This window comes from Centropristis striata, chromosome 19 (genome assembly GCF_030273125.1).
Source record: "Centropristis striata isolate RG_2023a ecotype Rhode Island chromosome 19, C.striata_1.0, whole genome shotgun sequence".
Taxonomy (NCBI): Eukaryota; Metazoa; Chordata; class Actinopteri; order Perciformes; family Serranidae; genus Centropristis; species Centropristis striata.
The window spans coordinates 15,602,044-15,627,569 of NC_081535.1; the positions used below are offsets into that span (position 1 = coordinate 15,602,044).

At 39.6% G+C, this 25,526-nt stretch overlaps 1 protein-coding gene across 1 annotated transcript in view; it reads left to right on the forward strand.

Annotated features, from left to right (window-relative positions):
- Positions 1-25,526, forward strand: part of rgs3a (regulator of G protein signaling 3a) — a 177,932-nt gene that overhangs the window by 36,082 nt on the left and 116,324 nt on the right. Inside the window, 1 exon segment of the mRNA XM_059358232.1 lies at positions 13,276-13,343. Within this exon segment, the coding sequence (XP_059214215.1) occupies positions 13,276-13,343 (68 nt within the window).

Genomic DNA, 25,526 nt, shown 5'->3' on the forward strand with positions numbered 1-25,526 from the left:
AACAAAAACAATCTGAATGAAATGTAAATGTACAACAGCAGATTAAAATACATCTACAGGCCCATTTAATGACCATGATGAGAGATACATTTAAATGAAAATTTAATTATACAGAATACATGCAAATAAATAACACATGCAGAGCACAATGGGGGAATTAAACCCTCAAAATATCAGATTATTACAAGTCATGACAGGCAGACTTTCCTCTAGCATGTTTCAGAATTTGATAACAAAACTGCGGAGCGCTGACAGCTAATTATAATGTGGGTCTACAATAAAAAGGCTGCCATCTTAACTTTGCTCAACATGAGTTGAGAGGCTGTGAGTGGCAGCCAAACAACATTTCGGAGATAAGGAGTGACAGGGCAATTAGTGTTGATTCTCTGAACACACTTTTGTATAATGCAGTGGCAGAAGTCTTCACAGTAATATTGTACACGACTCTTCAAATACTGTTATTCTACCAGTAGTACTACCAATTGAGGATACATGGATGTTTGATTTAATTTAGAGTTAATCTGACTCTGTTCTGTAGGTGGACGTAATTAGACTTCTTGGTTTATCTGAGCCAGAAGTGACCATATTTGGAGGTGAGGGTGACTCTATCCTGATTAAAAGGCTGCTGTGGAAGAAGGCTGCTCTTGTCATTCACAAGGTAGCCCTATCCCAAAGCATACCCTGCATTATAATCTATTTTACTACTTATTGGTACCTTGAAAACAACAAGAAAAACTCTGATACACTGCCTCGCCATCTCAAAAGATTGTAATTAAATAAATACTTTAGCACCAAGCAAGAGTGTGGGAGTTCTTCTTGTTGTGTGCAGAGATTTTTTTGAAAACTCTAAATGGGACCATAATTTAATGAATCAACCTCATGCTGTGTTGAAAAAGACTTGAAACGAGCAGTTGAGAGCAGAAACTCATTTGGAAAATGTTCACTGAGGTAATAAATCAAGTGAGAAGTAGGGTCATTTTCTCATTGACTTCTATACAATCAGTCTGGTTTTTGCAACCCGTTGAGTTGCCCCTTGCTGCCCATTAAAAATAATAAAAATAATAATCCAGGTTAAAGGCTTCACTTTTTAGACCCGGAGGTTGCCACTACGTGCAGATTAAAATTTCATAGCTAGTACACTCATGCGGTCCATGTGGAAACTGTTAAAATAGTGAAAGAGGAAAATAAGACACATAAAAATATTGTTTGTGTTACTGTTGGTTATTCTCAAATTCCCTCAAATGCTCGAAGCAACAGATCTGTTTGGATAAACAGCGCTTAGTCTTGTTCCTAATTAATTACATATCAGCGGAGATTAAAAAGCACTTGAGATTAATTTCTCTGTATTAGTCTAGGTCATCATTGGGGTTGGTGGGATATTTTCTGGAGATTAGGTATGTTATTACTTTACACAAGCATGTATAGTGCTTTCTTATTATGTTTGTATTACTGATGAAAGAAAAAAAAGCCAGTGTTGCAGAAACTCCCCTAGCTCTGCATTTCTGGCTTGCATAGTGTGTCAGTGGAGACAGCTGACCCTCAGTGACATGTACGTGTGTGTGTTTTTGGCCATGGCTAATGCATTTCCCTCCAACAAGCTTACGATGTGGGTCAGATGGTCTGTATATGCGTGAAAGCAAAAATAGCAGAACACCCATTGGGCTCGTGCTTAAAAAGTGTGTCATCTGCATTGTACGCATACTTTTCATAATAGATGAATATAGTCCAGACCTACTGTACACACACACACTAACACAGCCAGGCTTTTCCAGATGGCTAGTCTTTAAATCATCGGATTAAAATGTACACTATGTGATTAACTTATATGGACGGGTTTGGACACGGAGGGGTGCAGGGAGAGTTTTTATATTGTTTAGTTTCCCTGGTAAACACTGGCAGTGAATTTGAGAGTATTTGATCATGTGAGACAATGTGTTGGTGAGTATATGGCTGACATGTCATGCATCTGATGCTCTGAGGGGAACGCTGACCGCAGGCTTATATCCACTTGATCTGAAGTGAAGCTTTTGACCCAGCAGCTTGCACTCTCAGCTCTGTGCTACTCTGCTGCACTTTTGCTCCTTTGACATTTTCAGTTATGCAAATGTATCATCTTCTCTTCCTGTCACAGAAAAACAAGCGATATGAAATTATAATGAAATTATTTTCAGCATTTGAAAATATGGTACATTTTGATGGGAGACAGTTGTGTACATGGATTTTAATTAATTGAATCTGTCATAAACTATTCATATTACTTATCTTTAAATAGAAAAATACTAAAGTCTGTCTGACTGCATATTGTGTTACCATTCAACTGAAACAATCTATTTCTCTGACTTGAACCATATACTCAGCTTGAACAAACAACCTTTTGTTAAAATACAGTGTGCCCATAAATTCTCTTTACAATTTAAAAGAAGATTTCAAAGGCAATTGAGGAGATATCTTAATCAGATTTGTTGTATGTACTCAGTGGTTTTCAATGTTTTTAATCACATTGCATTTATGTATTTAGGTACCCCTATAAAAATGGCTACTCCTTAAGAGAAGGCACAATGTGTATCGTGGTTTATTGAAACAAAATCGGATACGCAGACTAAGCGAAACTACAGAACTAAATATGGAAGAGATCCACCGTCAAGTCCATCAATTCGTGCATGGCATTAGAAATTTATGGAGACAGAAACAGTGTTGGATAAAGAGAGGAGTAGCCTTTTTTTTTTAGGGATTCATTTACCACTACCCATATCATCAACGGGGTACCTGAAATACACAAATGCAATGCGATTAAAAACTTTGATAACCACTGAGTACATGCAACAAATCTGATTAAGATATCTCATCAATTGCCTTTGTAATATTTTTTTATAATTGAAAAGATACACCCTTATAGACACCCTGTACCTTCCTCTCTTTAAGAAAACAAAACAACAACTAAAAACACTGAACTATGTGTATATGGATCATGCATATGCTACTTATTACTGTAATATACAGTATAGTGTAGTAAGCATATCTTGCATAGCCACAGAAGCAAGTAAGCAAGTGTGCTTTGGGCCTTCATTTTATTTTTTGGAGTTTTGGAGTCTTAAACTGCTAATTGTATGAGGTCGTTGTGCTGCTGCTTCTGTGCATGTCATTATATTGACTAACGAGCTGATGACTTATGAGATGAGGCAAGACTGGAAGTTTGGAAAGTCACATTTTATAAGACATTGCAAGGTTTATTTTGTGTCTTAACTATTCACAATCCTGAACAGGGTCATCTCTGCAATTAGTAAATGATGCAATTCTTGCATGAGAGGAAATGAGAGAACAACACAGTAGTGTTTTCAGCTATTGTGGCTGAATCATAATGCCCAGGGGACCACCATCGTTGACAACCTAAGTAACCCCTCCAGTTGACAGAAACTGATGTATCGGTGTGTGGCTGTGAAAGGTCGACATAGGCATAAAAAGTTTCAGTGATCAAAGGTAATGACCTGAACCAGAAAGTGGTGGCAGACAGCAGGAACATGTTACCTCTGAAGAGGTGAGGGGTGAACTGGGGTGACAAGACTAGTCTTAGTCTTAGATAACTGAGAGGAGAATCCACAGAGAATGCCGCCACCACTACAATCCAAACACTTTGCATCCCACGCATGAAATCTCTTCAGACTGCAAACCTCCAAATGGCATAGTCTTTAATCTCCAGTGGGCGGACACTTCCAATGTGCTAGGGTCAGAGGCAATGAACCCAGACGGCTCAAAGTCGTCATGGACACAAAGTGAATTAGAATCAATTTCCTGACGGGCAGACATGTTGGGCCCGCCGAAGGTAGGCGGAACTAAGTGGGCACGACTGAAGAGTGTGACTGCCAATAAGGGGCACACTCATGTGGAAAACGAGCGTTACCCATCCTGCCCATTTCAAGCGTCTCTTTTTCTGCGGATATATTCTCATCATGTGTCACAGCACTTGCTGACAGCTCTGTGTAGGACGACACATCATTCTCACGCCAAGAACATCAGTACTGTGAAATATGTTGTATTTGATTATGTCATTTTACCATTGTCAAATTGTCAGTATTGTGTCAACAAAAAAATAAAGTAATATATTTTTATTAATAAATGACATTATTTAAGTGAATTGATTATAGATAGCAGTTTAAATAGCTACATCCCCTTTTGTTGCATCTGAACCATGCCACCCCATAAAAATAATTTAATGAGGTCAGGCCTGATAAATTCTCCTACCCAGTGACAACTTTGTTTTCTTGCACAAATTGGCTCGTACACAGACAATGATAGACTGGCAGCGCCCCCAAACATTTAGTTCAGCTCCCATTGCGTAAAGCACACCAGGAAATGCATTTAGACAGATGAACTTGATTTTTTACCCAAAGATGCAGCAGAAGAATGCATAGTATTGCAACTGCTTCTGCAATTATGATCCAAAGATGAGCATGATGTACTGGCTGTGTTTGGAGAAGACGATCTGATGAAATTGGAGGCACTATTTATATGAAATGGATATGAAATTCTGTCCCTGTCTCTGAGTATTTATAAGCTTGTTCTCTTCAAATCCCCTTTTTCAGTCCCTATCAGGGACAATCATGCAACACTCTGAGTCAACAGACAGCAGACATAATCCTCTCTGGCTGTTCTGCCTTGCTCACGACAAATAGGAAATGAAATATGTCAATCACTGCTGTCCAGCTATCCAGCATGGGCAAAAGTCATCGCAATGTCTTGTTCCATGTGGCATCACTCTATAAATGAGTCCATGGTTGCTGAGGTCAGGCAGGGCCGCAGCACAAACATCTGTCATATTTGCTCTGTATTTTAAATTTTAATTTTACTGTTGATCTTAACGTATTCAGATTGGGGTTGATTTGTGTATAACTCATGCATAAAGAAAATGCATTTCTCTCAGGGATCAGAAATGTACAGTAGCCTACATTACCTGCACATTCATTTACAACAAGATGTTTGTGTTACAATATGCATGTATGTCCTAGTTTTGTGCTCTCCTTTTCATGACATAAAAGGGCTGGACTTAATTGATGCTCATTATATTCAGTTGCTGTGAGACTGTTTCAGGGCTTCAGGGGTTGATTTTCAATGGCATTTGAGACAGGTGGTGTTGCCATTACCATTATAATATGTTTTTGTTGTGTTTTCTGCCACCAGTGATGATGCTGATAATGTTGGTGTTTGGCAAGAATAATGTTAATGATCTTCAACCTTCTTATTTTATTAGCAATAGACACAAAGTATAGCTGAGGCTGATGAGAAAGTCATGAGTTTTGTAGGTACTTAGCCATTAACCAAAGTACTCCACAAAATGTTGGCTAAAAGATAAAAATTCGGGAGATAAAAGACATTCTAAATGTTCCTCCAGAGACCATAAATGTCTGTACCATGTGTTATTCCAAACCATCCAATAGTTGTTGAGATATTGCAGTAAAGAACTAAAGAGTCTCCCTCATGCAGGATCACCAAAGTCAGGAGGAAACATTCTCTGGTGACCACTAATGTCTGCATAGAATGGATGATAAAAGCTCTCATCTACACATATGCCATACCATCTGATTTTACAAGCAACTGCTATTGAATAATGCAGTTTTTCGTCCTCAGTCTTCGTCAGGAAAAGCATAGCTTGGCAGATTCCTAACATCCAATATCTGCTCTGTGAAGATGGTTCTAAAAGAAGAAGATATAACTCTCTGCTGGCTGTTAAATGAAATCACTTTCATGCATGTCACCCTGCTCTCAGTGGGCGACATGCTTGCTAGTGACTCAGTCTTCATAGTGAAAAGAACATCATCCCCAATTTTCCTCAGTTAGTCCAGTTGTTTAGGACATGAATTGTTTCCTGGAGATAGAAATAGCAAGATGGAAACAAAGGATTTAATAAACATTTCAACAAAACAATCAAAATGGCTCGTTGACTGGTTGGGCTGGTGGATTTCTTAGAGTATTCCGATAAAGTAAACAAATGTTAATGTGGAGCATGTGACCTCTGAAAATAGATGAAATGATGAAAAGACTTTGATCTACTCACAGTTATCCTGTTTGAATATACTTGAGCCTAGAGATAATACCTTTAGGCTGTGGGATATATTATCTTTTGAATGCAAAGCAGTGGAGAAAAATGTTTCTGGAAAATAAATGTACGGATGTCACCATGCAACCTAGTTAAGTTAACAAAATTTAAAGGCCAAGGCCTAAAAAAAGACGAAAGTGATGAAATACTAGAATGTGTGCACTAACGGTGAGAAAAATAACCTGAAACACAGTTACACCAGACATTAATTTTCTTCAGCCTTCCTAACAGTAAGGGCTAGGGCTGGGCGATATATCGATATAAAAAATATATTGATATATTTTTAAATATGATATGGAATTAGACCATATTGCAAATATCAATATAGTTCAAATTTCTTTCAAATGTTTTCCTTTTTTTACATATAAATGCTGCCCTCACTAGGGTTTGTCGTATTTAGTTCTTTTGCAATGTTTGTTATTCTTTTTTCATATAAATATATTTATTTCAGAAAAAGATTGGCCTATTTTATTTCATAGGCTATTTGTATTTAACATATTTTTTTATTTAAATTTGGAGCTTTATAGAGCTTTGTTTTTTTTAAGGTACTCCTGTTGTTATACAGTATATATGTTCACTTAAAGAAATGGTTTCAATAAATCTACTTGTGACATGTAATATTTGGCTTTGACTGTGAACATTTGCTCTCACTTTGCGATAAAAATATCGGGATATATATCGTATATCGATATTCAGCCTAAATATATTGGGATATGACTTTTGGTCCATATCGCCCAGCCCTAGTAAAGGCACAAACTATAACTGTACCACAGTGTACAACTAGAGGGCAGACCTTCTCAAAAGCCAATGATCAACAAGATCTCCAACCTAAACGACAGAATAAATGAACACCGCCCATGACGACCCATATGAGCATTTCACAGTTTGCGGTACAGAGCGAAGTGGAGCATTCAAAAAATAACACACACATCAATATTCATACACATAAGGTGCACGGTTATAAGAAAAGATAGATAGATAGATAGATATACTTTATTCATCCCAAGCTGGGAAATTACAGTACAAGTACAAGGCTGCAGTTTTGTTACATTTAGATGAGAAAACCACTGATCTAGGTTTGGGGCAAAAAACTTCCTGGTAAGACCTTATAGTTTAAAAAGTAAATATATGTACGTAAATCCCGGAAGTAAAGTAGATATGAGCAGTGTTGTAGTCAAGACGACCTAAACCGAGACCAAGTCAATACCAAGACCACAGTGTATTGAGACCAAGACAAGACCGAGGCAGGGCGAGACCGAGTCAAGACCAAGACCAGTCACAGCCGTCTCTGTTAGCAATTTTACAAGTTGCGCTGTGTTTTCTTTTTTTGTATTTGTGCAACTAAAAAATCTTTGTGGTTCAGGTAACCAAATTTTATTACAGACGAGTTGACTGACATCTTCTCATGGCCCCTTCTCCTGTCACTCACATGCACTTTTGTGGAGGGCGCAAGAAAGGAGGCGGGAAGGGTGACAGCCGTTAACGGTGACAACGATTTCAAATGATATATGAGTCATGTTATTGGTTGTACTCGAAGCAATAAGATATTTGTAAGTAATGATATTAACAAGTAAATTAAAAAATGCACAGTTGTTGTCTTGAAATAAAATCCAGAGTCCGCTTAGTCTAAGACCGAGACAAGATCGAGTAAAAATGCAGTCGATTCCAAGACGACACCCTCAAAAAGTGGTCTTGAGACCGGTCTCGAGACAAAGACCAATCTCGAGTACTACAACACTGGATACGAGGCTGACGTGACTACCAGAAGTTACATAGTTATGTAAAATTGTGATGCAGGGAAGTTCAGTAATGTTTAAACCACAAACCCCATCCTTCTCGGTAAAAGTCTGTTCAAGCCACCTACCACCCCTCTCGCCCGCCTGCCCTGAGTGCGAATTTTGCCAGTTAAACTCTGCGTCACGTCATTATTATTATGGCCACTTTGAGGGCAGTGGAGGACATGCTAAACTGTAATTATGGGTCTTTTCTTGCTGCCTGCACAAACGACCTATGGGGTCGTTGTTGAAGGTAGAAAGTTATTCTTTGGACTTTGTGTGTTTATGCGGTTTATATCATAATGGGGAAACAACATAGGAGCCACAAAGAAGATGTGTCATATGTTATTGCTCAGAGCGTTAAAACAACATGTTCATAGCTGTTTCTCTATTTGTGTGACGAGAAAAAGCACAGGATAATAATCAGTTGAGCGATTAAATGTGCCAGCATGTGTCGATTTGTTTCAACTTGAGTGGGCATTCACATGAATTTTCCCAGTTGGGCACTAATTTTTCCAATTATTCCAACACCACATGGATGCAGCACAAATGCCCTATCTTGAAAATCAGGCCAGTATTTTTTCCCCTAATCCTGCCTACAAGCAGACAAATAAACTGAGCCGAAAACATCACCTCCTTGGCACAGGTAATAATGGATGTCCTCATCAAAGAACTGAGGTGAATTCAACATTTCGGCTGCAGAACATCTCGTTCATTGACCAACAAAAACACCCTCAAAAACAACATTGCACTCACTCTTTACAACTGAATTATGACTCAGTATTTTACTGATGTTTTTAGCAAAAATACACAACACTCATGATATTGCTTTCTTCTACTCATGGTCCACAGACTCAAGGGTTTATTTATATATACCGCAGGAAGAACAAAACAAATGACTCATTATCCCACACCAATATTAATCAATACAAATCAGATATGTGAGCCCTACTTTAACATTCCTCTGACACATTCACCAGAAGGCAACATTGCAGATGTTTGGCATAGACTGTAGAAAAACATAGGTAACATATATTTATCATAAACCAGAATTAATTTATGTTTTACCACTTTATCTTTTACCATTTTTGGCAGTTACTGAAGTGTCAAATTTAAAATTTGTGTAAACTGGCGGAGGTGAGATGAGATAAGCACACAGCAACCATTAAAGCTGAGTGTGGTAGACTGAGACATCTGTCACCTGTCTGTGACAGCAACGGTTTGTATGTTTGTCAGCAGGATTATGGAAAAACTACTGGCCCGATTTTCATGAAACTTGGTGGAAAGACTGTTCCATGGGCTAAGGAAGAACCCATTAAATTTGTGAACGGATTTAAATCCCAGAGCAGATACACAATTTCATTATCATTGTGGCTGAGCCCTGCATTCTCAGAGTGTCCTTCATGTCCGAGTGTGGTTTTGATCAATGCTCAGGCCGACATGTTTGCACTGCTGCTCCAGCTTCATTAGTGACTTGATGTCATTTCATTCAGCCTGTCATTTTCCATTTATCTATTGAACCAGAAAAGCCCAAAAGATGTTCTAGCTCTGCTTATTGTAAAGTATGCTGCACCAATCACCGTTGTGCTGCATTATTTAGATATCCAGTGGTTTGTCCTGTATGGGTGTAGCTGTTTTGCCTTCACACAGTATGATTTTATCCTTGTTGTTTTGTGTATAGAAAGACGTTCGCTTGTTCATTCAGCCCTGTTTTATAACATTCTACTCTATTTGTTCAATAAATCAGAGATTTTGCCCAGCCGTTGCCAAAAAGCCCTCCCATTGACTGTATCACTCTTAAAACCAGTTACAAACTGGACAAAAAGATGCAACAAAAGAGTAGTAGGAGTGCTTGGTTCAAGATTTTATTGCTGTACAACTTAGTTGTTAGGAATTTCTCTCTGCGTGCTCATGACAAAAGAACAAAAAATCTCACAGCAGGCCACATAATAACAGATACAAGCACATAATAGATAACCCCACTCCCATAAAAGCCCCTTTTTTTTTTTTTTTTTTTTTTACCAGAATAGAGTACTTTGCTCTATTTTAGATCTTATTCATTTCTAAATACTAATGTTGACAGCTTGAATTAGGCATAAACAACTGTGGAGAAAAGTAATTTAGCTTTATTTAGTTGTTCAAGTTTCAGGATTCAAGTAAGAAAATACTTATACTAGTTTGAATCCTGTTATCCGTTCATAACTGTATTTAGTGTCGAGTGCCTTCAACACTCAGCTATCAGTTAATCTACTTATAGAATGTGGTGTTCTCGGTGTCACCAATTAAAACTATAATTCCTTGACGCTTGAGGTGATCTTTAGAGACCGGAACAGTTAAGTGGAGGAAATCTCCTCCCATCTTGGCTTTTCCACCCTCTCCATCAAGTGTTTATTTGTTTGTGGGCGACAGGAGGTGAAAAGAGGGACTGGGCGTCAAGTGAGCGAGTGCTGCAATGAGGGACACAGGCAGAGTCGAGGGCTTTTTATGTTTTGGCAGATCTGAGACTGGCTGACTTAACTGCAGAAGACTGCCAACACCTTTTGATTTGCCTTTTGTCCATTTTCATTTTCAGCCTCTTCTTGCCCCCCCTCCCCTCCCCCCATCTAGTTTCATTGTCTGTCTTTCTTTAATCTTCCCAAGTGCATTCCTTTTTTTCTCATTTTCTGAATTTCTCTTGTGTAGACTTTTCCCACTGTCCACTATTTTCCATCTCTTATTGTCCAACTTTTCTCCCCACATTTTTGTGTCAGTCATGCTGGATGCTTCTCGTTGCCAGCTGCTCCGTGTCTCTCCCCTCTAATGCCCAGAGTTACTGATGTCTTACCCACACAAAAGGCTCCTCTCCTGGGCTTGACGCCAGCCAGGTTAGCCCCTCTTTTTAGCTGGACCCCTGGAGGTTTCAGATTCACAAGTGACAAAATCGCTTTAAAAAAAAAAAGCCTCCGGTTACGATGGCAACTGCAACTATAGGATTGGGCCCTTTACTCTGGGGTTAAACTGCTGCATAGGGTTACAGAGGGAAGCAGCAACTGTGTCCAAAATGTTCAAGGATGCTTTTTTCTGCATGCGGACTGATTACATTTACATTTTAAAGCCTCCTCTCAAAATGTGTTTTGCTTAGTGTTTGGTGTTTGACCTTCACTGTGGAGAATCATGTGTAGAGTTTGTTACTAGAAGGCTGTTTTCACATTCATGTACCAAAGGGGGAAAGTTTCTCTGTGCTCACCAAAATCTGAGGTTGCAGAGTGAATCTACAAACATGATACAAACAGGATATGTGTCTGGATATACTTTAAAAACTATTAGAATCATGTGAAACTATGTCATGGCTAGCAGAAGCCTCATGATCTCAGCTATGCATGACATTTTAGCAACTACATGTGTCAGATTACAGATATTTGTGGATGTGGATTGCGATATGGAGTCCTTGTATTTCTACAATTGGCTATGTTCTTTCACTGCTGAACTTTACTTCCATCTACTGGTTTGCTCTCTGCTGCCTTTTTAATGCTGATTTTATGCCTTTACACTATGCATTCCATGTATTCGTTTACACTTGCTGCACTTTTTATTTCTATATTTTTACTTCCATTTTATAAATTTGAATGCTTTTATTATGTTTCAGTATGTTCATTAATGTCTGTCCAATTTGAAGCACCGTCATTTCTTTGTTATAAAGCACTTTGTGATGCATTTCATGTAGCAAAGGTGCTTTACATGTTTATTATTGCTATTATTTTAAGATATATTGCTTTATTTTGCTTCAAAGGCCAAATGCTCTATTTCACAATTCACAAAAATGAAAAATAAATTTCAGTATCCAACCGTGATTTGGAATCACTCCAAATTTGTATGGGTTATTCATGGCCTTTGCTACACCCTTTTCACCAAGTTTAATAAAAATCAGAACCATAAACTTGGTCAAGTAAAAAGTGATTTCTGATGCTGCTATGGTTGAGGTTTAGTTAGGTTCAGGTACAAACATGACTTGGTTGGAGTAGATAAAGAACAAAAAACATCATGTTTTGGTTGCAATTACTACTTTAAGATTCGTGGACCTCTGCCGTCACGGTCAAACAAGAGAAAGGAAATGAACACCAGTCTTCTGTGGCAAAGTATTTTTTGAACCACCCTAACCTCCTTACTATGTGGTCTGTTGCCTTGATAATAATAACAACACATAACTTCCTCCTTGGTTCCCAATGGAGGAGTCATAATTAAGGCTGTGAGGGGACTTTTTCACTTGAACACAGACATATGGTGTTTTGGGGCATTGGCTAAATGATGCCGCACATTTTACTGTCAAGTATTTGTGTGGTCCTTCATACTTTTACCATGACTTCTAGTCAAAAGAATAAAATTATTTTCCAGACATCTTGATGCCGCCATTTCTGGCTGTAATGTCATAGTAGATGGTGTCTGGGATTGATCTTTCATTCCGAGTAAGTGTGATAGATTTTCAGTGAAGTGTTGCACCAAGCAGTATAAAAAACTTGATTATTCTCTTTTTAAAGCTTTTTAAGTATACATTTACAGTATATATACATATATTATGGGATAATTCAAACTTTTTCAGATGGGCACTCATTTTCTTACACACTTTGACTCATGTTTGGGCTGTTTTGACTGGGTTGGAAGACATTTCACAGTCTGGGGTAGGATCATTTCTCTCCTATGGTGATGGAGGTATGTGTGACGGGAGAGTATGAAAAGAAAAAAAGAAAGGGATAAGAGGAAAGATAAAAACACCAAACAGAAGAAGGAGCGGGCAGTGGTGTGTTTGAAGTTGGTGAAACGGAGAGGAAAGGCAGAAAATGAGAAGGAAAGATGTATATATTAAGTAAAGCATGTAAACAGAAGGAAAAGTAGAAAGAAAGGGAAAGAGAGGGAGATCTGCATTGTGGCCCAAAGCTGAATGCTGCCTTTATGAGCAATAGTTAAAAGGACACTGAGGCGTGAGTCCCTGTAACCATAGCAACTTCCCAGGAGCCCTGTGACGGACGGATAATAGAGTGAGAGAGGAGTTCCTTTTCTCTTCTTCACCCCTCCCTCCCTCCCTCCTTCCCTCCCTCTCACTTGTTCTCACTTCCACTCCTCTCTTGGGCAGTTTGTTGAATCCTCGCATCTTACGGGATTTTCCTTGACTCGGCTTGCCGTTTTTTTTTTTGTTGTTGTCTGTTCCCTTTTATGTGCGCTCTGAAGTTTGAATCCCAGCCCAGCGAAAAGGCTGCTCCAGACAACTGTTGCCATAATTGCTTGTTGTTATCTTTTTGAGCCACTTTTATGGACGCTCAGAACTATTGGAGGACTTTATTTTTGTGCATCCACAAGGCTGTTTTGCGTTGGCACAGAGAGAAATGTGCTCCAAAGGCACTGTCTCAGCCCGTGATTCCTTTGTCTACATTTCAGAAGCTGTGCTGTCAAACCATGGTGCTGCCCCCGAGACCAATCGCCCCGAGAATATGCAATGCTTAACAGTAAGTACAATCAAACCTTTTTCTACTAATGTGTGTGTGCATGGAAAAGCTTAAATTTGCTTATATCCTTTTCTGCTGTGTGTGTGTGTGTGTGTGTGGGTGCGTGTGAGCAGCAGAAATATTTTGGAAGTTGAATGGACTGTGTGAATAAATGTTCATCAAGAAAAATGTCTATTAACTCTATTGCTGTAATTGTTTACTAGAAGTTTTTTGAGTATTTCTCCAAACAATGTATTTATTCCTGTGACTGCAGGTAGTTTGCTTGTGCCCATATGTGTTTATATTTAATGTGTTTGCGTGCACAATGAATGGATAGGCCTGTGTTTAATATACACAAAGTAGTTGACCCGTGACATTGCACCATGTCCAACAAACTCATCATGCATAAACATGCCTTGAGAAAGATATTTACTGCTTGGATTCCATGTTACACATTCTCAGCAACCATAGCAACTAATTGAATCATGCGTTTGAGCTCTGAGTGGTGAATGGCGCAAGATGTCATTTCTAGAAAGACAAGATTTGTCACAAAAGCTCACTTGCATGCGAGTCCCATGTGGAGCAGAATGACGGTTTGTCATGAGAAAGTGGAAAAGAGAACTGTGTTGTCAGATGTGAAACCAGTTTTTCTCATCTGCTCATGAAGATCACAAATCGAGTTTTTCCTATCTGCTCACAAATCCTTCCTGCATCCTCATCTTATCCTTTTACATCTTATGGCTTCTCAGTTTTGTCTTAATATTTCAAGTTTTACTCCCCTTTAGTGTCCATTTTCTCAGTTTCCACATTGTTGACTGTATGGCAGCATGTATGGCATGTAAATTCATTAATAATGAATGAGGAAGACCACTTAAACTGTTGACAGAGACACAGGAGCATGACTGATGATACTTTTATCCATTTTACAACCAAGAGTGGGAAATTTAAGTCAGTATTTGTTTGTCAACAGCAACAAAAAGAGGAACAGAAACATATTTAAAGACCTCATTGGTCAATTGTTTTACAGATTGGTCTGGGACCCATAATGGACTTACAAATGGTCAAAGTATTTTTTGTTTTCTTTCACGGATGTTCCTGGTTTTTCACGCTATTCAGAGTTCTCAACCCCCCGATGCACTGTGGCTCTTGTCACTGCTTACCCGACGGTTTGCCTTTGAAGGGGTGAAGACCTCATTGACACTTTGTTTTGCCAACAGCTTCTTTGCACTAGACAGTGTTGAGCTTCACTGGGAGGGTGTATCATGTTAGAAGTTCATATTATCCATCGTTCAATTGTGTTTTCCTTTGGATAAATCCAATCAAAACTATTTATTTTAAACACCAGGCTTCTTTCAATACATGCACCTTAGCCTTTTGAACAAGCTAGTATAATAAAAAGTCTATCAGGGAAAAGTGCAACTGCTCACATCGTTTTGCAGGCTGGATGGCTAGCAGCTTGATTTTTTTTTTCTTCCTCAGCTCTCATTACAATATTTCTTAACTTTTGAGATCTCTGTTTCATTCTCTTTGACAACACATATGGCGAGAAGTGGTAATTGTATGTGTGTTTTTTCTTTTCTTTGCTTTTTCAACCCTAGTAACGTTTTACTTCCAATGCTAGTAGAGACAAGGAGTATGCAGCTTCACACATAAAAGAGTTGAAGCTCCACCTGCTGTCTCTCTGGAGGAGTAGAGATTATTTTTGTTGATTCCCCCCCAAAAAAAATGTTGCTAAAGGCCCCCAGTTTGTATTACTGTAAATGCAAGGGCTTGCAAGGGCTTGCAAGGGCTCAGACACCATTGTGTTTCCTAATTCAGTGATAAATAAACATTATTTTAAATGAAAAATATTATTACTTTAACAGAGCCTCAGCTGTCTTTATCTATACATTATTTTTCACAGAAAATATAAATGTGTTCTAGATGGTTTGCAAGTTAAACTTTTGTCACTCGATAAAAATTAGGATTTCTTTTGATTGCTGTATGCACACCAGAATTAATCAGCACTTAAATACTTACCATGCTTGTTTAAATGCAAAAATGCCACAATGTTGTTTGTCATATAGAAACAAACAAATCATTATTCACATATGACTGCTGGCGAAGGAGTGCCTCTGTCTTTCTTCCCTGAGTCATTTGACCCTTCTTCTTCCAGAGTCACACTACAGATAGGATTGCGTTGTTGGCTCTGAATGCTGCATCTTTTTGCATACTTTTGTTCACAATACAGCTGTAGGGGAAGATTTATTCCTCCATGGTTTACTAATCCGTCTAGATTCTGAGTTGGCAAATTTCCAGAATGACTTTCATGGAAAATCGACTCAGGCTTCTGTTCCCACACGATGCCAACATGGATAATTCTTTAGCAAATTCACTTTTACAGGTTATGTGTGACAGTGGCTATGTTTAGATAAGGGCAGCCCTTATTGAAAATCAGAGGCGAAAAGGTCAGCTGGTACATAAGGCACAGAGAATCTTCTCAATGTGTGTCTCTGTGATGCAGCACTCGTCTGTAACACTAGGTACTTGTTATAGATGATACTTGAGGTGCTGCAGTGTATAGTGTAGAGAAGGCCACATGTAAAAAGAACACTGTATACAAGCGCTAGAAAGGAAGGCTATTAAGTAGCTTTCAATCTAGCACACTCTCGGTTCATTTTTTCTGCAGCATATTGTCAGAATAAAGCCTCGCACTTCAGCACAAGCAGTAGCCTAATAAAACATAGTGACAGACCATAAGCACAGAGTGGAAACCACAACCACACAGGGCCAGGCCGTCTGCTATAAGAAATGCCCCGGTCTGCTCTAAATACACTCGTGACTAACAAGAAAGAATTTGCATTCAAACGCAGAAGAGTGTGAGACTTTTCTTTTTATTACTGAACCAAGAACATGATATTTTCCTAGCCTTTACAAAGTGCTGTCAGTGCCTTAACAATAATGTAAAAAAATATTTGATGGAAAACAAATTAAATATGTTATTCATGAAATATGTAGTCATGGAAAAAAAATATTAGACCATTGTTTTCTTCAATTTCTTGTTCATTTTAATGCCTGGTACAACTTAAGGTACATTTATTTGGACAAATATAATGATGACACCAAAAATAGCTCAAAATAGTTTAATTTAAGAGCTGATATCTAGCCATTCTCCATGTTTTTTTTATCAAGAAGACTGTATATTCTGTGACTTCTGTTAAAGGAATACTATACATACAGCCAGTAAATGAACCTTTGTAAATCAATTACTCACCCCATGCTCAGCTTAAGATTCTTGAGGAATGTTTGCCTCTATGGTTAAAGGAGAATCCAAAAACTGAATAAATCCTTGATGACTTGAAGTGATAGGGGTCTGCATTAACAGCAAAACTGCAGTATAAGCCAAGTCTCATTTTCCAGTTCTATGCTCTGTACTTCCCACACATCCATTTTTTTTTTACTATTTAAAAAACTGTGTGTCGGTGTCTTGCGTGCTACTGAGCCGTGCAGGTCCAGATGACTACTGCAGTCCGTCTTCACAAGCGTGAGACTGTTTTTTCTGAGTTTTTTTAAATAGCAGGATTTTAGCAAAAAATCATGTGTTTGGGAAGTACTGAGCATACTACTGGATAAATGACACTCGGATTATACTGCTTGAGATTTGTGAGAGTTTGTGAACGGATGTTTTCATGTAGTTTTGCTGATGTAAATGTGGCCTCTGTTTACTTCAAGTTGTCAAGGATTTTCAAAATAATGAGATTCTTCGTTCACCATGGAGTCATATGAGACATAATTCAAGGTAATTCAGAATAAGTAATTGATGCAATTGGTAATTGCGGGTAAGGTATTCCCTCAATTTACAACACTTCTTTATAAGGTTAGTAGACGGTTACCCATAAGTTGGAATAAAACATTTCTCTCAGAACTTTAGTAATCAATCTCTTCCAAACACTTACAATGAAAATTAAACCACAATTAACAGAGGATCGTGTCTAAAAACAAAATGAGTCCAACCTTACGTGCGACTGTGTATTTAACATACAGAAAACATAACCTGGCCGAACTCATATTGCCTCCAAATTGCAACTGCTGTTTGAAATTAGTTTGATCCTTCTTGGTGTTGCAGTAAATAAGGAATTTGCTAGTTTTGGTTAGATTTTAATCACCAAAATAGACATTTGTTAATTCTTTCACTACCCTTAACTGCTTATCTGAACTCGGGTCACAGGGACTTGGTGCCAATCCCAGATGGCATTCGGCGAGAGGCGGGGTGCACCCTGAACAGGTCGCCAATCTATCACAGGGACAAACAACCACTCATTCATTCCTACGGGCAATCTAGAGTCATCATTTAAACCTAAGCTGAAATTCTTTTTACTGTGAGAAGAAGCCAGAGGACCAAAACAGACATGGTTGGTTTAAAAAAATCTATTCTTTGGATGCATTGTTGTAACTTACTTTTAAAATAACCATTATAACTTCCAGTGGACTCCTGGCTCCTGACAGGGAGGCATATTGAACAGATCAGTGTGTCCGTGCAACATATCCGTGTTGCCTTTGAAACAATCCAGGATGTGAACTCTGTGGAGAGCAGTGGTCATATGGAGTTGCTGTAGCTAATAAACTTGGACTGGACAGGATTAGACAGAAGAGCTCACTTTACTTTCACCTTTCACGCACTCTTCCTTTCTCTGCGTACACACACAGAAACCAAGTCAGGGATTACTTATCTCACAGAGTAGTGCATTTGACCCTCTGCCTGTCGGTGTACCTGATACCCTGTACTTGTTTCTGTAGATCTGCAGCATAGCTATCAGAACAACAGTCCTGCATCCAGTACGTCAACAGTTTGAGCAGCTTTTTAAGTTGTGTGGAAGGTGGAGAGGACAGTAATAATGTGGCACGGCAGTGAGATGGAAAAGTTTTACATCCGTATTTGTGAATGCTCCTTTCCTCTCTCCTTCCTCTCCCCTCCCTCGCCTCTCCTTCTTGTTCTCTCTCTTCCTCTTTATCTCTGGGTGAATCAGAGTAACAGACGATTGTGCGGTTTGTGTGGGACAGTCTCAGGGGAGAGTTAAAGGGGGGGTGGGGGGGTGGGGGGGGTGGGGGGGGGGGGGGGGGGGGGGGGGGCATTCACAGACTAAATTAGGGGAAAATGGAAAACCTTTTAGACTTTCTCTTCTTTTCTGTACCCGCTTTCTGTTGCCTTGTCCTTGCTGCCTTCCAGACCGCTGCGTGTTTCCTCCGTCACTGTTGTGGCCTCCTCCTCCTCCTCCTCCTCCTCCTTCTCCTCCTCCTCCTCCTCTCTTTTTCCCCTCTGTTCCCTCTCTATCACCCATTGGCCATCACCCTCACCACACAAAGAGCTCTCTGGTATCATTAACTGCCCACTCTTTACCTACTCAACCATTTTTCAGTGTTTGACGATGGCCTTACACATGAATCATTTCAATGATTTACACAGAGCTCATTGAAGGTTGTGGACACTTCAGATGTTTGTGAAGATAATACTCAAAATTCACAAAAGAATGTCCCTCAGAAAACCACAAGGCTATTTGAAGAACATTTTCCTATCCTACTGTCTAAATTTTTTCAACCTTCCCCAGTTCTTTCACTCAGAATGATGGTTCTTATATATTGAGATAATCATCAAATGTTTGGCAGAAATTATGCTTTGAAGAATGTCACACCAATCAAATGCTATTATTGTGCCTCTTTGCTTCACTGTGAGCTGAACATCTTTTCAATTTATCAGAAAATATCTGCTGTTCCTGTGGTTTGCTTTTTAAGTAATGTAGGCAGAAATCGTTGGCATTTGGGATAAATACCAATCCTAGTCAAAGGAGTGACTTTGTGATGTGAAATGACAAACTGCAGCTTTCAATTTGTGTGATATTTAGAGAACACTTTAACTCTCTCTTCTAGAATAAAAATGGAAATGCCTTTTTAATAGAATTAAAGGACTTCCTTTTTAGAAAATGCCATTGTCTGTGTTATTTGAATTTATAGGACTCTGCAGAATACAGTAGATTCACTTTACCTGTCAAAGTTAAAGTAAACACAGATATGCTGGCTTGTTAGAAAGCAAACGTAAATATCTCCAAAATGTTTTATCGCTTTACAGTATTGATCACCTCAACCAGAGATGACAGGCAGCGAAACAAGAATTCATCTGCTCAGTTGCCGTGTCAGCATTTTCCAATTATGTTTACAGGCCCCAAAACAACTATGTGCTCTCTTCATTGTCAGGGAGCAGAGAGTTCATGAATATTAACAATAGTCGCACCCCAGACTACGTGTCCCCCTGCATCACTTTGCTTGTCAGATAGCATTAGTTCCTAAATCGTCCCTGTGAAAATGGCTCTGACACTTCTGTCTGATGGAAAAGATGGGAAGGAAGGGTGAGCTAGGTTAGATTTTCTGGCTGGCGTCTCAGAATAAATGAAGAATGGTAAATTTTATTGCCAGATTGTATATTTTGTGAGTATTTTAGGCTCTGGGTTCCGGCTGATCTTAACGTTGGTACATGCAGAATGTACGAGTGCTCATTTAGTCGCAGTGTACCGTCTTATTATTTATTTACTTATTATTTTTAAAGAGGTTTATCACATTGTGTGGCCTGCTGTGGCTCAGATGGTTAAGTGGACCATCCATTAATCCTAAAACAGTTTGATCCTTGCCACTTCCTGTCCACATGTTGTGTCCTTCAGCAAGACCTTCAACCCCAAATTGCTCCAATTGAGCAAACAAGTGCTTCATAAGAACCTGTCCTGTGGTTGACAACTGCTAGTGGCATGGCTCTATAGATACCAATTTTGGTTTGTGGGTTGGTTGATCCACCACAAGCACCAGGCTTAAGGTCTTAACAACTGATGGATAACTTGCAGTTTATATTCGACTAATCCATCCATCACAAAGTAAAAAATTTCCTTTGTAACTATCGGATAGATTACCATTTTGCTCTAAGACTTTAGAAAATTCAACATATTTTGCACAACCCTATATTATATACCAAATTTTTAATTTTGGTAAATTATATTTGAGGTATTCATATAGAATAAATTGATTTTAATAGAGACCTAGAAATGAGATTTGATACAGATATTCATGTTTACCCTCAGGAAGAATTGTAATTACTTTTACTTAAGTTCAAATTTTATATTACAATATGTCCAAAACCAAAATGTACTAATTATGATTTTTTTTAGCATGCAAAGATGTGAAACTAAGTTGGGTAACACCGGATCGGAAATATATTTTAGCACATTTTAGCATTGACATTAGCATTTAATGGAAAGCATCACTGTGCCTCAATGATCCTCACAGAGCTGCTCTTTAGATTCTTAGATTTTTAACAATTTCTGTGCATTAGTCCTCCATTGGTGCCCTGTTAATAATTCTATTCTTGTGTTAGTCTTATTAGTTTGTCATTGACCGTTTTGACTCGTCATTGACTTTGAAGTTCATTTACTGTGCATTTCAAAATTGAATTGATTTGACCTCTTGAACCTAGCCCAAGTAGTCTTAGTTTAAAGCCATTCGGCTTCTCTTTCAGGCTTGTAGTCATCGCACTGCCTTATGCACAGTGTCACTTTCAAAATGTTGTAACCTTAGTTATGAATTCATCCGCTGAGCTTCCACAGTTTGGATTTCTAAGTATAAGTTGTGTGAGTTGTGACCCTGAACTTGGCCTTTAGACCCATCATGTGCGTTCACTGGCTCGGAAGACGCCTCCTCCTTTGATAGCTGTCTATTGAGGTCAGAAAGGGAGAGAGAGTGAGAGCGACAGAGAGAGAGAGAGAGAGAGAGAGATCCCACACTACTAAACACCAGATTGGCCTCGTCTGGCTCCTAGACAAGCTTTTCAATCTCTTCTTTCAGTCCTCTCCCTAAGACATGCTTTCTTCTCTCCCTTTCTTCTCTCCCTCTAATCCGTCCTTCTGCCTATTTAGAGGTGAACAGCGCAGCATGAAAGAGAAAGAAAGTGTTTTTTGTGTGCTTGACGGGTAACCCTCGCCCTTTTGAAAAGGCAAACAGGGAAAAGCTGCCATTACTACTGGCATGAAGGGATCTTAAGACAACGGCCTTTTCTGCCACTTTATTAGCATTGTAGAGACTAGTGCAGCATCGCTCCTCTTTCACCCCTCTCTTTCTCTGTCACTTCTCTGTCCATGTTTCATTCCATGAGGCAGACATCCAAATGCTAAAAAGGAAAAGGGGCAAGCCGGGAATTAATGGGGTTGCTAGGGGTTAGATTGGCCACTGTTTAAGCAGTAATTTAACATGCTTTTTCTTACACTGCTGCTGAGGTGTTTGTTGTTGTTTTTTTGCAGACTGCCACCTCTTTCCCAGGCATACGGATATTGAAAACAAAAATAAAAAGTAATGTTTGGATAACTGGAAGAGAAGGGGAGATTGTCAGAGGTCGCAGACCTGTGAATTTCCGTACCGTGTGGTTGGGGGCGAGGGGGGGAGTAGCCGAAAGGAAATATGGAAGTTGAAAACATAACAAACAAGCATAATGTCTGGATGGAGATTGGGGAGTGTGGGAGCTAAGGGGGGAAAGATTCTGATGAGGTGTGAAGTGTGATTGAGGTGTGTGTGTGTGCGTGCGTGTGTGTGAGAGTTAAGTGTTTGCCCAAACAATGCTGCTGTCATTCTTTTGTTGGGAAATGTGGTCATTAAAAGTTGTTCGGCACAAAAGTCGTAAGCAATCAGAGACATTTCCGTTTACAGTGCAAATACGGCGTTGGAGTTGAAGTCCGCTGCTATACGATTGCAGACTCAGACCTGCCCAACCACTCCTATAAAAACCCTGCCATTGCTCCGACTCACTCGTGCCACCTACATTAGTCACTAACAGTGTATATTTGCAAAAGACTGAGAGCTATAGCACCTCTCACAGCTTCATAGTGTGGACTCAGGAAGCAAACTGGTCTTATCGGGGGCAGACACACAAAGCTGTCCTGGCTGTGGGGTGGCGAGGTATGCGTAAGCGCATGTGTGTGTATGTGTGTGGAGGGGGGATGGCGGTGGGAGGCACTTCCGCCTATTCTTCTGCTGTTGAAGAGTTCCCATGAGCGCCCCTGCCAGGAGCTACAGTGTGGCCTGAGCAGGCCGAGCCAGCGCCAGTCTCGCCTACATGACGCCGCCACACACTCTCACACAGCTGATCTCAGGGGCTACTGCAACTGCTGCTTTTCACGCCACAGAGCAAGAAGCTGGACTGGATGGAACCAATGCAAGAAGACAAGAAAGCAAAGAAAAGTTGGAGAAAAGAATAAGAAGGGAAGTTTGAAGACTGAACCGAAGATTTAAAAGAGCCAAGAAGAACTAATGAAGTTGTGGATGAAATGACGGGTACAAACTCATAATAACTCGCACGCAGGAATGTGCATCGTTGATTCAAGTTGTTACCAAGGAACCTTGAATGGATAAGAGTGCAGTTGGAGGTCAGTGGCAGAGTGACGCCAATTTTGCAGCAAGGACTGTTAGCAGAAAATTGAATCTAGACTCATTTGCAGGAAGGGGCCAGTTTAGCTGAAAAAAGTCTCCAAGGACACATCTTTGTTACACTCGACAGAGTCCTGTCTGTTTTCCAGCAAGGTGAGACGCAATATTATTATCTCCAACCACTACTCAACTGGACCGTCACCTGGAAACTGGACATTTTGAACACTGCAAGACTAAATCCACCCCAGCCGCTCTTTAGGCAGCTGTCACTGTTGAGATGATTCATAACACACTTAAATCCACCCAGCCATCGGAGCACAGCCCCAGGAGCACGCACTCAGCGGCGCAAAGGAAGCTGTGGAGATACTCGGGCTGCAGAGGGGCCAGCCAGGTGGAAAGTCACCGCCGCAGTGTGTGTGTGCTGGCTGCAGACTTGAACGCTGGAGAAGGAGGAGGAAGAGGAGGAGGTGGAGGTGTAATTCACACCATCCACGGGCTGTGCCACCTCTGCATTGGATGTAGGCTGCCTCAGGTGTGTCTGTGTTACAGAGAGCAATGGGAGGAAAGTACAACGACAGGGAAGATTGACAGTTTCATATTCAATTTGCAATTTAATTCTATAATATATAATGCTGTAGTCAGCTGTCAAACTGTATAAAACAAAACATATTGTGATCATTCTTTTGTTTGCAAATTAACTGATATTTTGCTTCTAATGCATGGGAAAAAATGCACTTTTGACTGCATGCTCAAAACATCCGGAAAGGAATAATTGGCTGTAAGCGAGTGCAGGAGATTCAAGGGATGTGTTTCTTGAGAGGGGAGAATGAGCTTACTGTCCTCTACATTATTTATTGTTCACATAGTGAGGGAAGGATAGCAGGAATGAAGGAGAGGAGAAGAATATTTGCTGTGATACGAGCTGATGCCACTCTTCTTACATAAGCCACTTTGTGCACATCTGAATTGCACGTTAGAAGACGTGGGGAATCAAATTTGATGAAACTGACTATAATTAAATTGATTGGGATGAAAGAATAGGAAAAACAAATTGTGTGTGTTTTGCTTGCATGACAAAAATACAGCATGATGTGATGATGTGTGTTGTGCTGTCCTCCGAACATACTCACACAGATAACATTATCTAACCACATGTGTGTACCATGCGTGTGGGTGGTAGATTTCATTCCGTTTATGCGGACCAGCCTGCAATGTTAATGTTACCATTCCTCTGCTGCACTGTTGGAAAGAAGACATGGCATGTAGTGCAATCATGAGATCATCAGAAACTGGCAGGATTTCTGCTCCCAGCTTCATGCAGTCATGTCTAAAAGGCTGGTGGAGCACTGAGTGTAAAATGGGAAAAAGCTGTCTCACATGCATGAACACATAATGTTAAACATGGATTTTCCTCCTCTGGGTACATCTAAATTCATTACAAGTAAGTTTAAATCTTTCTTTTTAGTCTAGCCAGTTCTGCCACAGTGCCTTTGATTGAATTATTAATTCATCAATAAGATCCTGCTCATACAACTTAAATATTTAATGTGTGCGGGGAACTTTTCCCATTAATTTATCTTCGTTAATTTTCAGTAATACATCTTGTGATTGATGCACGGACAAAAATATTCACTTAAAAGAACATTCATCATGATTTACTTGCAGTATTCCCTGTCTAGTCTCCTCTTTAGTCTTCCAGTTTGAAAATAATCCCTCTGCTTTCATTTGAAAGTTAAAATAGGGGCATGGGACTGCTTTTTTTTCAGGCAGACCAGAAGAGTCCAAGTGGCTGGACTCAACTCCGCTTACAAATTTAATTAACGCTGTAAAGGCTCTGGAGTTTGGATGAATCCGTCCAAATTAGGCAGCTCTGAGAGTTCCCCGAAAAAGGACACAGTGGCTGAAACAGCTTTTGATAAAAGAAAAACACAGACATAGATGGATAGACGTGAGGGATCGATGCCTCTCTCATTTCTGCTCATTGTGAGTCGCACTCTTTGCTTTTCGATATTTTCTCTCACATATTAAATCTTCAGCTCATCTTTCAAAATGTTCTGACTGTTGTTTATCTTCCTTAATTCCAGTGAATGTTTGTTTTCATACCATCTGTTCTTCGATTTGTCTTTGTCATCTGCTCTGTCTCAAGTCCCAGTGCCCTCTTCTATCTCTATTTAATCCATCTTTTATCTTTTCCATCCCTGTTTGTAATCTTTTCATCTCTCCTTACCTACAGTCACTTTCTGTATTTCTCATTCTTGCGTTTCTCTGTTGTTGACACACAGCAAGGCTCAAGGTTGATTAGGTGATATCCGTCTGTCTTCATAGAAAAATATGCACACAGGACAAGGCAACAACCTCAGCATATATAATATGGTCAATCAAATATTAACACATCAAGGAGGGTACATGCACACAAAAACAAATGACAATCCTAATTTATTTCTAACAGCAGGTAACAAGGTGGGCTGTCTGTTGCGTGGCAATTATTTATTCAGCAGTGCCAGTTTGGTAATAGACTAAGGCCCAGAAAATTTCAAGGGACTTACGGGTAGGGAAATATGGTTAAGGAATTGTGTCCCCAAACAGTGTGACACAGGGCACATAAAATCATTGGACTATAAGAAACCGGAATCGTACCCGACATTTCAGGGTCACCACAGGCTTCGGGCCTCTGAATAATCACCGCATTCCTGCAAGTCGCTGCATCTTGCTCATGGGTGGACTGTAATCTAGCTGCACATACATGTTTTTCTCTGCTAGAGTGAAGGAGAA